Source organism: Paramormyrops kingsleyae, chromosome 14 (genome assembly GCF_048594095.1).
Source record: "Paramormyrops kingsleyae isolate MSU_618 chromosome 14, PKINGS_0.4, whole genome shotgun sequence".
Lineage (NCBI taxonomy): Eukaryota > Metazoa > Chordata > Actinopteri > Osteoglossiformes > Mormyridae > Paramormyrops > Paramormyrops kingsleyae.
Window position 1 is genome coordinate 10,515,801 of NC_132810.1, and position 13,825 is coordinate 10,529,625.

Below are 13,825 nucleotides of genomic sequence, written 5' to 3' on the forward strand. Positions count from 1 at the left end.
AATCCCTTACAAAATCATTAATTCTTTAATTTAATTATTCCAAACACATTTTACACATCTAACCACTTTTATTGAAGCTGCTGATTTAAAATCTAGCAAAAAATATGTATTGTCTGCCCCCCCCACCCCCTCTTTAAAGGTGAACTTGTCTGGAAAACATCCTCCAGTTAATCTTGTTTGGTAAATTCCTAAAATACAGCTTGTCTTAATCTCTGATAAAGCAAATTTTCAGTTTCCAGTGTTGCGAACTTGGACTTTTTAAATAAAAGAAACAGGATGAAATGGTCAGCCTTTGGAAACACAATTAGATCGCCAGGCGCGGTACGTGATTAAGCACGTTAAGCAAAACAAGTTTGAGATGTAGCACTTCACCACTAGCACAGCTAATTCCATTCGTTCATTTAATAACAGGGTTAGGTAAGTTAAGTTCATAGGACTTGCACATATATGAGGTGTGCAACGCATCTTGCCATGCATTTCCTTTTTCCTTCTTCAAATGGCAATGTTATCACAAGCTGAATTGATGTTTAATCAACCCTGGTAAGCATATTTGATTATATTGTGTATATGTTAACTAATACTGTTACTCACTGAGGCATATAGTCCTTTTAAGGCATCATGTAAGTAGGTCATAAATACAAAGCAGGACTTTTTTTTTTGCCATAAAAGCACTTTGCTGACACAGTATTTAGGAAACAGTTTGGGCAAAAAAAGTGATGTTTTGTTACAAAGTGACTCACTGTTATTGAATTGTTACTTATTGTTGAATATTGTTACTCATTTTATCATAGGTTTTGTCTTCCTATGTATATAAAGCATAATGTAGGTTTTATCTCTAGCTTATTTGTTATAATAATTTTGGGAAATTAGCCAACCATAATGTTTCCTAAATCTTCTCTCTTATTTAGACTGCTGGTGCAGGTACTGCAGGATTCTGCAAAGTGAAACTGAAACTGTTGCCTCACGCCTTTCATTGTCATTACTGATGCAACATTACATGTAGATTTCAACAACACCAACCCTCACTGGTCATAAGAAACCACAAACACAGACTTTTCTCTTTAAGGGAAAGGAAAGGAGAGGTGGACATTTTAGAAAATACAAGCTTTAAAAATACAACATATAACTCACACCCCCCCCCCCCATAATGAAAGAGCCATGAGTGGCAGGGGAAGGGCAGAAAAGCTGACCTGTGTGAGAAGAAGATTCCTCGTCGCAGGAAGCGGTGAGCCTTCTGCTCTATCGCCTTCTCTATTCTGTCCACCAGCTCTTGGTCAATTTTACTGCTGCCAAAACGTACTGAAAGGACACAGTGGCATGCAATCACATCAGTACTAGGTTGAATTCGGCCATTAGAGAACAGACTCGGCAAGCTAATATAATATAAGACATAACCGTAACAACACACAGTGAAATACTGCATCTGTGCAGGAAAGCAACACTGAAAGCAAGTCATACAGACCAGTGTTCATGTCTATATTTTATGCTACCATTCTCATCGAAGACCCCTAAACCACTTCACCTCTTCATGGTCGTAACTTTATTGCATCATGCAAGGTAAGTCTCCTCACCAATCAGCTTGTCATAATCCACGCCTGAGGCACTGCTCGACGACACAGTCCAGGGGTCCACAAAGTCCTCTTCATTATTTGCTGAAGGTGGGTCTTCTTGCAGGACAGAGTTGTCACTGGGGGGACATCCAGGCTTGTAATCCTCCCCCGTTACTGCTTTATACTCCATCTTCAGTTTCAGCAATAGCTGGACAGCAGCTTCCACGTCAGCCTAGAAGTACAAAAGCACACAGAAAGAGCAACATAATTAAATTGTAAAACAAATCAAGAATAGCCACTATTGTTGTACCATATATATATATATATATACGCACACATATATTACCAAGTGTTAGAATGACGGATTATCTTACCTTATCAGCCTTTTCAGTTTTAAGGACTCTGACTTGATTTCCTTGTGCTGCCAGCTTCTTATATAACTCCAAAGGGATTCGACTTCCCTCCCCATCTGACTGAAAGTCCGTCATCGTCAAATCAGGAGTAACTGTGTATTACAATAGAGAGGAGGGGGGCAAAATTCAATAAATAGAACGCAAGCGTAAACGCCCAAGCTCTGGTAACTGCCTGATTTACCGGAACTGATAAAACCTTGAAATGAAAAGCGAAAGCCGAAATGGTACTAAGCTCTAAATAGTACGAAACACATCTGACCGCATATCTACTTCTACAGGGCTGAGACCACAAGGTTTAAATTTTCTGGGGTACACGCAAAAGATAGAGGTTCATGCACGCAGTACAGTATATACGTATACACACGCAAACTGACGAAAAACATCAGTGGCATAAGATACTACCGACAAAACAGATTTTAGAAAACAGAAACGTTTACTGCAATTAATTTGAAAAACTCTGTGATGCTAATGTTATATTTATTTTAAGGCATCACAAGTGCTGTCTAGTCAACTGAATTCTGGCCTTCAACCTGACAAATACTGTACTAATATAACCGACGATGACAAGCCATAAGCAGCTTCACCGTCAAACGAAAGCAAACCAACAAATGTTCCACTAGGTCTTTTAACCGCACAATTACATATTTATAATTTAAATTAAAAATATATTTAAAGGCCCAAAATTCATTGATCATCGACTAATAAATGAAAAATAATATTATTTCGATATTAACCGACCTATGAGAACAAGAAATCCTAGATTCCTTTCATGCAACTTGCATCAGCTGAACTGTGCACCAAAGAAGATGGTTCGTAAAGAAACACAAACTGTTTGTAGTTTTATTGAGATTTTTGTACAGAAAATGTTCCCAACCATTTACAAAAATACATTTTATATAGATTATTTTTTTTAAACTCAATATATTATCCAAATTAATCCAAATATGCATTTTTAAAAGTAGAATTTTGTATTAAGTGGCTGTGTTTCAGTTTCTAGTACGACATAATTTTTTGAGCAACTTAAAATGCTCGAGACTGCGCGTGGCGAGTGAAACTGCTGGCACAGTAGAGCGTTTACGAAGGGGTCTGCCAGCCCAAATGGTAACGAAATTATAAAAATGCTGCTAACACAATATTATTCACTGTCACAACCTTTAATTAAGCTTACTATTATATTTTCGCTTAGTGGGTAGGTAGGCGGTAATTAGAGGCTAAGAGTATCGATACTGATATTTTAGTTCTATACCTTTTGTGGTTTGGCAGTTGTTATGTTAGATTTATTGTGCGTTGGTAGTTGTATTTTGTGCGTAGTTTAATGGGAAAGTTTGAAATAAAGAATATTGGGTGCTAATCTCTCAGGTTCTGACTGCCTCAGTAGCCTAAAAGGGGCTAATCAGCTATCTACCTCTCCCCCTATCTGGATATCAGTAGTCTTTAGCAGACTTTAAGTGGGCATATTTTTGTAATATATGTTTTAAATATTTAAAATTCACACAAAACGCAAAAGTCTATGTAGTTCGTTACCCCTGTTTCCTCCTCACGTACATGTAATGATGCAACAGTGAAAGCATCCAGTAGGTGGCGCCGATGTGTTAGATTTTTAAAAATGTGCGTAGGCTTGTGATTAAAAGTTGGTACATGTTCTAAAATTTTAGAAAGGGCTGTCTGTATATCAGCCAGTAAACTGTGTCATGAGCAAATTAGGACCCATTTAACGTTAACTTGCTGTCTGATTGATATCTTTACTAAAGTAACATACTGATTTTGAGTCTAAAAATCACACAAAGTGGCTTTAGGAGTGAAGCTGAGCAGCTGGACTCCATACTGTAAGTCAGAAATGTGTGGTTTCAGTCCTAGAAAATTCATAGTGTATTATGGTGTTTTGTGTATAGTAGGATAGCAAGTCCCTTAACATGTTGCTTCAGATGTTAATCAGTGTATGAAAACTGGAGTTGTTCAAGATGCAATGCTGTTACAGTAATTGAAAAATACAAAGTTATACATCATCATATTTTAGGGATGGTACAGAAAAATCATGCTGTTTACGTGCAAATAAAATGTTTAATTTTGTTTTCTTTTTCATATAGAAGGTGTTGGCATAATGGCCTCTTTGGTAGCTTATGAGGATTCTGACACTGAAGATGAATCTACAACACAGGAGGGAACAATTCATCAAAACTCAGAGAGTGACTTTGGCGCAGAAAATTCCCTTGGCCAACATGGAGCCATTGAATTCGGTCCCACAGATCCTCATGAGTCTTCTCTCAGCCCTCAAGGTGGCGGACAAGATGGGCAGGAATCCAGATCACTCTGGGAGTTTTGCTACAGTCCTTGGATTCAGCCAGATGGTACTCAGGATGGCGTTGCAGTAGTGAGGTCCCTGCCTCAAACAGCTCAGGGTTCTAGCTGTGTGGGTCCTCCGAAGAGGCCTCTCAAAGAGACCCCAATGACTGGTATCAGGCCTTACGTTCCTAAAAGGCAAAGGCTGTCTCAGCAAGTGGCGGCGAGCTCAGAGGGCGGTTTTCAAGGGGATGGGTCCGTTATCTCAGGGACAGGCTCCAGACTGCTCACCGAAGTGTCCGAAATCATTAGTCCATTTCTGAGGCGGAAGTCCACTGGGACGGAGCTGCCCAGGCGTGTGCGGCTGCGTGTCCAGGCCCACCAGGGCCCAGTCAACACAGTCCAGTGGTGCCCAGTGCCCCATTTCAGCCATCTCCTCCTGTCTGCCTCCATGGACCTCACTGCCAAGGTACCCTTTAGAGCTGTAGGGGTGGGGGTCCTGACTTAGCAGTGGTGGGTGGGCCGAGTACCTAATGATGCAGTATACTTGATTATGGTTCTTGTATTATTATTTATTAGTGGCAGCAGAGAGTAGCAACACTAAATGCTGCATAATCGGCCCCTGCAGACCTGCCATGGAGCTGTAGGGTGCGAGTGTTGCTTAGTCGTGTCATCAATCATTATGAGCTTGGCTGAGTTCTGGAATAGATTAGAGTGCAGTTGAGCTCCTTAAGGACTGTACTTGATGTGAAAGTTGGAGTCCACCATAAATCATCACCTAGGGTGTGCTGTTATTGCAGAGGCCCCTGCAGTATATCCATAGGAACCAATCCTCACATGCTTGGGAGTGATTCATTCGTATCTCACATAGAGTTTAACTGCGTCAAGTACAAGAAGCTGACTGATTTTCCCCTGTCAGCATCAACTTCATGCTTTTCTAATAGAACACAGAACAAAGTGGTTCTGAAATAGTGTGCAGTGCCATGGAAAAATATTTGCCCCTTGCTTAATTTCTTTATTGCATATTTATCACATTGACTGGTTGACAATATATAATGTTAGAGAAAGGCAACCTGAGTAAATACACACTTTAAAATTTCATTTGAGTAAAGTTATCCAACACACTTATAACCCATGTGAAAAGCAGTTGCCATAGTTTCTTAATGAGCCAGTTAACCTGATTTAATTGATAATTATTTTTAGCATATTGTACACAGCCTCGTATTATTGAACTTCCCCATCATTGTGAAGTATTTACCAGAAAGATTCGGCAAGATCAGCATTTGTCACGATCAAAGGAAATTTTGGAAGAAATTAGGGCATACGAGTTGTTGAAATATATGTGAAAAGAGTTACAGAACTACTCCTTAGGCTCTTTGAGTTCACTGAACTGCAGTAAGAGCCATTATCTTAAAATTGAGAACATTTGGTACAGTGGCAGATCTTCCCAGGAATTGCTGGCCTGCCAGAGCACACCGATAACTTATCCTGGAAGTTACTGAAGATCTCAGAACCACATGCAAAGAACTATAGGCCTCTAGGATCATTTCCAGTTAGTGTTAATGCCTCCACAATTCGATGCTGGTGAAAAATGGGATTCATGGGGGATGGTAGCAAGGCAGAAACCACATGTAATCAAGAGAAACCTCAGTGCTCGTCAACATTTGCAAAAAAGCATCTGTATGATTCCCATGACGCTCAAGAGAATGAGCAAATCTGAAAGGTGGAACATGCATTCTCTTGGTACTGTAGAAGCTCACTTCCTGTTAAAAAAATCGGCATTCGGGTACTGTCAGATTAATCCCGAAAGTTCAGCAACTTAGAACTGTGAAGTTCTGATTGAGCATAGTGATGAAGGCCATAGATATAAAGACCTAGAGGTTCCAGATACAGGTAGTACAGTGACGCAGTGGTTAGCACTGTTGTCTCACACCTCTGGAACCTGTGTTTGAGTCTCTGTGTGGAGTTTGCATGTTCTCCTCATGTCGTCATGGGTGCAGCGTGTGGCTCAGTCGGCTAAGGTCGCCGGTTCCAACCCAGCCTCAGCACGTCTGCGGGTCCTTGAGCAAGGCCCTTAACCCCCAGCTCCCTGGGCGCCCCAACAGGTGGCTGCCCTTTGCAGACAGCTTACTCTACAAAGAGCAAGTTGAGGGAGGCGTAAAGACAATTTCCCCACGGGGATCAATAAAGTATCGATTATTATCATGGGGTTTCCTCCAGACACTCCGGTTTTCCCCCATAAGTCTAAAACCATGCTGAGGTTAATTGGTGTTACCAAATTGCCTGTGTGAGTGAATGGTGTGTGAGTGAATGGTGTGTGAGTGTGCCCTGCAATGGGTTGCTTTCTGCCCGTAGCCTCGGGGACAGGCGCCGGACCCCCTGTTACCCTGAGTGTGACAAGCTGTTTCACAAAATGCTGCAGGAGACTCTTCTTATTCAACATGTCCTTCGGCTGAATTGCTCACAAACACATGCAGCAGTGTAACATAAATTTTCTTAAGTAAAACTGTTGGCTGGGCGAAAAAGCTATAGTGAATGTCTGAAACACTCCTGTTGTGATTTTGGCTGGTGAGACTGGAAAATGTGATGCTTTCTTTTATGCCAGGCAGGCAAGCAATCCTGAGTGGTATATAAGCTTGACTTATATACCTTACCTATCTACTAAATCTCTTGTACTCACAGTCTTAGCATTTAAAACTGCTTGGATTTGAATTACGTCCCCAGATATTTTTTCCTGCTTGCAGGGTGAAGGGACTCTTCCAGTCTAAACACTGGTTTATTTCAGGCACTGTGTTGTGAATATTAAATAATTGAGTAGGCTTTTTCGGAAAAACGAAATGGGATCACTTGGAAGCAATGTTAATGAATGATGCAGGAGTACAGCTTTGGCAGTGGTAAAGCCTACATGTTTTATGTAAATGGTGTCAAGTTTCCTTCTCTTTGCGTAATTGAGAATTCGGTGAGTGCCCTATGCAGACTGGTGCCCTGGGCTATACATGCATCAGAGCCAGTATCATGCCACGTCTTTGCCCTTTACTATTGGGATTTTTTTTTTACAGTTTATATGGATCAGCCTGTGCTGTTGTGAGAATTCGACTTTTAAACAGATTTTGAATATCCGTAGGTTACTAGAACAAGACTGAGGAGGGCACTTTCTGTTTGTGGCCGAAGTCTGTGTCCCTGTTTTGCAGACCTGGATGCTGGCAATTGCATGGTGCATTTCCTTTACATGTATAAACTGCATCCTTTATTTTGTAATATTGCTTTATTTTGTAACACAGCTCTTGTCCAACCTGTGTTATCTGGCCTAATGGGTCCATTTAGTGATAATCGCATCTTCTGCACACACCTCTATTTCATCCAGGTGACCAGAGTAAAATGCACTGTTCCTAATCACTTACATGTTCCTGGTTCTCTGTGCAAGGTCTGACATGGGCTTTGCAATTTTCCTCATGGACATTTGGTTAAGTTTCTCCATATAAGTGTATTTGCTAAAATGTAATTCTGTGTGGTGGCTAAGAAATTACAGCTTCTTTTCCCAGTGCTGCACTTCGAACTTTCCCAGTCACAGCCCGATGTCTCCTTTAATGTGTCCCATTGTAACCAGTTAGTTTACTGCTGTTTCCTTATAAGGAGCTCCTGATGCATAAGTACTGTGGAGCTTTTGGATAAAATGTTTCTTCCATAGTTGAATTGTGTGGCTTTTATTTTGAGCTTATTTGCAGCCATAAATGAGCTCAATCTCACCATTGCATAATTGCATTTTGGATATTCAGTCTGTCCTAATTGTAATTACTCACCATTTTAAAGGCAAGAGTTTCGTTTGGTTGTATAAGTCGAGCTCTGTGGATACGAGAAAGTTCAAGGTGCTGCTTATGGGCAAGTGAAATGGAGAGTTCAGACTTCTGCAACCCATCCTGATATTCAACTAACGTGTGTCAGCTGTGTTCATGCACTCACCTGCCCCCCAAATCGTCCCTTTCTCCAAAGTTCATTTCTATAATTTAAGTACTGTATCTTTAAGCACAATTATTGGCACATTAAGCATTATTTTTTTCCACAAGTTTTGCGTGCTGAAGAATCTGCTAAAGTGGTTTTAAATGTCCCACCACAAGAGCTGGAAGCATAGCTGTCAACTCTCCCGTTTTGGCCGGGAAACTACCATATTTTACCCCTCTTTCCCGCCGTCCTCCCGTATTAGTATTTTCCCGTAAATCTCCCGTATTATAATATCATTTCAAAAAAATTCCTCTGCCTCTCCAAACTGAACTGTCAGTAGCCTCGCGAGAACTGCCACCTGCAGGTCATTTACAACATTAACCAGGTCATAAATGTGGAGGATAAAATGGCAATGCTGTGTGCCAAAAACAACGTTACTTTCACCTTCTGTGACGACTTCAACAAGGATACAAAGTCTGCAACAAATCTGTATAATAAGTCATTAGTGAATGCCAGAGAGCCACATGAGTGAACATGAAATGTGTAATGAAAATAAAATGATATCTTATTTTAGATTTCTTGTACACCTGTGTTAAAATGTAAGGGATACTGGAGCTTGGTTGGGGTGGTGGGATGGCTCGCGGTGGGTGCCGGAAAATTTCCCTTATTTTCAAATCCAAAACTTGACAGGTATGGCTGGAAGCTGTCACAGTCTCTCCCTCCTGCGACGGCCATCTAGGGGAAGTCATCTCCCATGAATTGTTAAGATGACTTTAGCGTCAACCAGTGATCTGTCGCTAAATCAGACATCGGCAAACAAACTTGTGGAAGTGATTCCTGTGAATGGCTGAAGAAGAACTTATGCCGCGCACCAAACCTTGCGAGCTTAACTCCTCATAACCACCCCCCCCATGACAGAGTCGACACAATCAGTGAGTGCTATTTTGTTATTGAAAATTGTTGCGTACCTCTGATTTTGGACAAAAATCTGATGTGGACCTTTGCTCAAAAGTTTGAGAACCTCTGCTATAAGGCAGCATGTGTACTGTGTATCGTACACCTTATGCTGTGAAACAGTATGTTAATGTGGCCTTGGCTAGCAGGTAAATCATTGAAATCATTCATTATAATCATGCACGTCTGTTTTTTAATGTTCTCCCTGTTGGCTTTCGTAGTGCCATTTTATCTGTATTCGCATGCATACTCAGGCTCATACTGCTTTTGGTCAGTCTGTTCTGTAAGTGCTGGCATTTGTCAGGCCTTGATTCCAGTGATCTCCCACTTTTCTGGTGCTGGGACTGCTGAGGTAGGCAGGGCTCACTGGGAGCTACCCTGCTATGTGCTATGAGCCATGAGCCATGTGCCTTGTGCCCACGCAGTGGCACTGTTAGAAGAAAGACCTTCTGTCTGCTCTGTTCAGGAGGGTGTTCTAAACCTATTCTCCATAGCTGGGGGCCAAAAGAGGGCAGTGTTGCACATACGGCCTAACCTTGCACACCTTTTTTTTTGTCCTTACTTTCCCCATAGCAGGACATTGTAATAAGTGTTGCGAAATGCAAGAATTGAGTGTATTGATTGGTTTAACCTTGATGATTGGGCTGCATCATAGTATTCATGTATGTATAATGAAAATTGTGTGCTGTCCCTTGCAGTGCAAAAAAAAATAATAGAATATTACAAGCAATAAAATTAAAATAATTTAAAATGATAAAATAATTCTTATGTACAAAAAAAGTAATATATAACAGAGCAGGTTATTGCACATTGTACGTTTTTAGAAATATTGCGCAGATTTAACTTGGTAAGGTATTGCCCAGGTTTGTGAAAGAGATCATACCCTTCCGGTATTCATTTATAATTGTGACAACCCTAGGATATGTGCTGTTTTTCAGTCTGTTTGTTTTTGCTTTTATTGACCTGTACCGCCTTCCTGAGGGTAACAGCTGGAACAGGTGATGTGCCGGGTGGGAGGTGTCCTTCAGGATGCTGCAGGTTTTGCAGTGGTAGCGGGACCTGTACAGCTCCTCCAAGGAGAGGAGAGTGCAGCTGATGATCATCTGCGCTGTGTTGATGACCCTCTGGAGCGCTGCCATTTCTTGAGCCTGTCTATAGTCTGATGGGAAGAAATTTACCGTAAGCTTCTGAGTTTATTTTAGACTAAGACGTTATCCCAAAGTGATTTCTGTTGAAGCGTGTTGTATCAAAGACTGAGATTAAATGTCTTTGCTTGTGTAGGCTAGAATTAGTCCCTCTTCATGCAGTTACATGGCTCTGGCTTCATTCACTTTGCTATTTGCTGTTCTTTGAGCAGCTTCCTAGTATCAGTCTTAATTTTAAAGGAAGGATTCTACACCTTTGCTTAAAATAAATGACCTCAAATTTGAGTGATAGAGGTTCAAGAGGTTTGTGTGATGGAATGAATGCTCATCATATTCAATCCTGCCTATTTTTTTTGAGGATATTAGAATACAGAAATATTCTAATTGTCATTCAGTTATTCAACTAGAATAGGGCTAACTTATTAAGCGTTCTAATTAAGGTATTTCTTTGTTAAAAATGAATACATACGTAATGATGGGTGTATCATATCTCTGATGACCTTCAATGGTCATTTAAAAAGGGAATTAAGGAGCCTCTGGGAATCCTCTGGAGGCCTGTATGAACCCTGTCACTTCCTGTCAGCACTACTGATCTCCACAAGTTCCTTGGTAGAGCAGCTATCAAAGAAAATCACGCGATTACCAGGCAAGAATCGATTGCTTGGTATCAGCTCTTGGAGGTGGGAGGGCAGAGAGGGGGCAGCACACAGCTGTAAACACAAAGGCATCCTGTGGTGGCACTAATGAAGCAAGGTGACTGAGGTCAGGCCGGAGAGCGTGTGGTTCTTTAGAGCTGCGCCAGCCGCTTTGGGCTCGTGGGTCCTGTGTGGAAATGCTGCAAAGAAGAACGATTTCGTGAAGTGAAGTAAAATACGAAAATAAATCTTAAAAACTACTCCTAAACAAAAACTCTATGTTGCTTCCGAAACTAACTTAAATAAAAAAAGAACTGTACAATTTTAAAAATACACATTAGTTTAGCTAAATTGCATCTTTATTTGCCATTAATATTTGGAACGTTTTACCCATTTTGAAGACATTAGTACATAATAAAATATATCTAAAATTAAAACAAATGAAATCACACTGAAAACTAAAACTGAACTGGATTTCAAATGAAAATTGAAAATTATATGAAAAACAGAAAAAAATAATACTGACTGAAATGCAGTGTCTGACAAATGGATCTCTTGGTTGGTGGGTCAGATTGGAGATCTGTGAGAGCTCTTTGTTGGCTTGTTAGGGTTTACTGATCTGGTTGCACAAGAGCAAGAAGCCTGTGAATTTTTTTTCCCTAACTTCAGCGCTGTCGCTCCTGTCTTCGACGCTGCCGATGCCTCCCGGCCCCCGGGAACGCAGCCGTGAAATGGGGGCTGTTCAGAGCTGCTTTTCCAGCTCAACCGTCACGGTCAAAGGACTCATTCACGCCGGTCCAGGTTGATAACACTACCTCTGATCCCGCTGTAATTGCTTGGCGTGAATCGGCAAGTGGATGAAAGGATGGCAGTAAAATGCAATCGAGGAGATCATATCGTAGCTGAAATAAAATGACTTTTCTGAGGTTGGAAGATACGTGGCCCGCGGATGTCAAGGCTAGCTACACCACACCAGAAATGTTAAAGATAATTAACTTAAGGATAAGAGACTTCATATGGGCTGCACATAGACTAATTAGTTTTCTGCAGTAAGAAAGCTTGCTGCTTCCCAGCCCAGTATATGGACTTCTCTGCTGACACCTTGTTGAAGCACGGTGCTCACTCAGAAAGGAGATGAAGATGGTTTTATCCCCACGTAAGACAAACTGCGAATGCTCCTTTTTGAGCTGCAGTGCCCTCTCTTCCAGGAGTGTTTGTGTTTCTGACTCCTTAGGATTAAGCTGCAGCTACTGCAGTATGTTGCTTCTCTGACTCCTTAGGATTAAGCTGCAGTTACTTCAGTATGTTGCTTCTCTGACTCCTTAGGATTAAGCTGCAGTTACTTCAGTATGTTACTTCTCTGACTCCTTAGGATTAAGCTGCAGTTACTTCAGTATGTTGCTTCTCTGACTCCTTAGGATTAAGCTGCAGTTACTTCAGTATGTTGCTTCTCTGACTCCTTAGGATTAAGCTGCAGTTACTTCAGTATGTTACTTCTCTGACTCCTTAGGATTAAGCTGCAGTTACTTCAGTATGTTGCTTCTCTGACTCCTTAGGATTAAGCTGCAGTTACTTCAGTATGTTGCTTCTCTGACTCCTTAGGATTAAGCTGCAGTTACTCCAGTATGTTGCTTCTCTGACTCCTTAGAATTAATCCGCAGTTACTCCAGTATGTTGCTTCTAACATTGCGTCTCTCCTTGCTTTTGTAATGCATGAGTTTATCTTAAAAACTGAAATATGTGCTCTTTCTTAGCTTTACTTTGAAGCCTTTTTTGTAACCCCCCCCCCCCCCAGTGTTATTTCCCCAAGCATTTAACAAATTATCTCTACCTCATGTAGCAGTTAGATGGCACTGTTCCCTTATTAGTATTGTATAGTAGTATTAACAGGATCCTAAATATATTTAAGATAAACGTGATTAATTGAATTTTAATCTGTTATCTATTTCATGGTTCATTATATAGAATGTTTCTTTTGATGTTAGACTGTTTTTTATAAACTGTCACTGGTTCTGTACAGATCTGGTATATCCTTGACTGCAGCGAACAAAATCAGATATTTTGTATCTAATTTAACGAATACATCACTACTTGTCTGACTTTTAACATGTTTCTGTTCCTTGCCGGAAGGGCCGGGTCTCATGCTTTCCAATGCCGTTTCATGCTCCCGGCTCTGAAAATGTTCAATAATAGAACACAGTCAGACGGCCTGTGTGATGTTGAAAGTTGCAGCCGGTCTGGCGAAACGTGGAGGGTGTGTATGGTGAGCCACCCCCCCTCCCCCCCTGCAAGTGGTCTGCGGGCCCCTGGTGCCCTGGCTTCCCGGGAACCTGCAGAGGATGGAAGGGGAACGTGCTGTGGTGCTGTCACCAATTTGTCAGAGTACCATCTGTGGGAATTATTCTGGTTTGACTTCCCTGAGAAATCCAGTGCTCTGAATATTGCAGAAGGGCAGCTTCTGCGGCTGTCATACAGCACATGTGACTTGGGAGAGCTCAGAGGCTGAGCGGGGGTTTCCCTGAGGGTAACCTCGGGATCCCAGGTGTACAGCTTCATCCTTCAGTTCTGCCTGGCAGATCCAATGCTAGGGCTGCCTGTCTTGATCTAGTGTTACTACAAAATATAGTCATAACTTTTCCAGCCATCTGGACCTCAAAAGGAGAATGTCAGACCCCCGACCCAGATTTTTATCTTTATGTTTACTTTGTAATTGCGTGATGTTACCTCTACCCTTCTGCTGCTTGCTGTCCAGCAATCAAGTCCTTACCAACTAGCATTTCTATACTGCTTCGTAACAGTGTCAAATAATTTGTATTGACTCTGTGCTATTCTTTCCTGACTGTGGGAGTTTTTTTGTACTGGTAACCTATCTAGTAAGTTTTTTTGGCTTTCCTAGACAAAGTTCCATC

At 41.3% G+C, this 13,825-nt stretch overlaps 2 protein-coding genes across 5 annotated transcripts in view; one reads left to right on the forward strand and one right to left on the reverse strand.

The window, feature by feature from the left end:
* Window positions 1–13,825, reverse strand: part of wars1 (tryptophanyl-tRNA synthetase 1) — a 111,754-nt gene that overhangs the window by 7,457 nt on the left and 90,472 nt on the right. Inside the window, exons 1-4 of one of the 2 annotated variants that reach the window (XM_023828402.2) lie at window positions 2,702–2,751; window positions 1,925–2,055; window positions 1,572–1,782; window positions 1,191–1,299 (exon numbers count right to left, since the gene is read on the reverse strand). In XM_023828402.2, coding sequence (XP_023684170.1) covers window positions 1,191–1,299; window positions 1,572–1,782; window positions 1,925–2,038 — 434 coding nt within the window. In that variant the 5' untranslated portion in view covers window positions 2,039–2,055; window positions 2,702–2,751. Of the gene's footprint in view, window positions 1–1,190; window positions 1,300–1,571; window positions 1,783–1,924; window positions 2,056–2,701; window positions 2,752–13,825 lie in introns of those variants that run through there. The other variant, XM_072699302.1, reaches the window with a different exon arrangement.
* wdr25 (WD repeat domain 25) overlaps window positions 2,963–13,825 on the forward strand; it is a 33,019-nt gene continuing 22,156 nt past the window's right edge. For all 3 annotated transcript variants that reach the window (XM_023828398.2, XM_023828400.2, XM_072699301.1), the window contains exons 1-2: window positions 2,963–3,064; window positions 4,051–4,712. In XM_023828398.2, coding sequence (XP_023684166.2) covers window positions 4,065–4,712 — 648 coding nt within the window. In that variant the 5' untranslated portion in view covers window positions 2,963–3,064; window positions 4,051–4,064. The remainder of the gene's footprint in view (window positions 3,065–4,050; window positions 4,713–13,825) is intronic.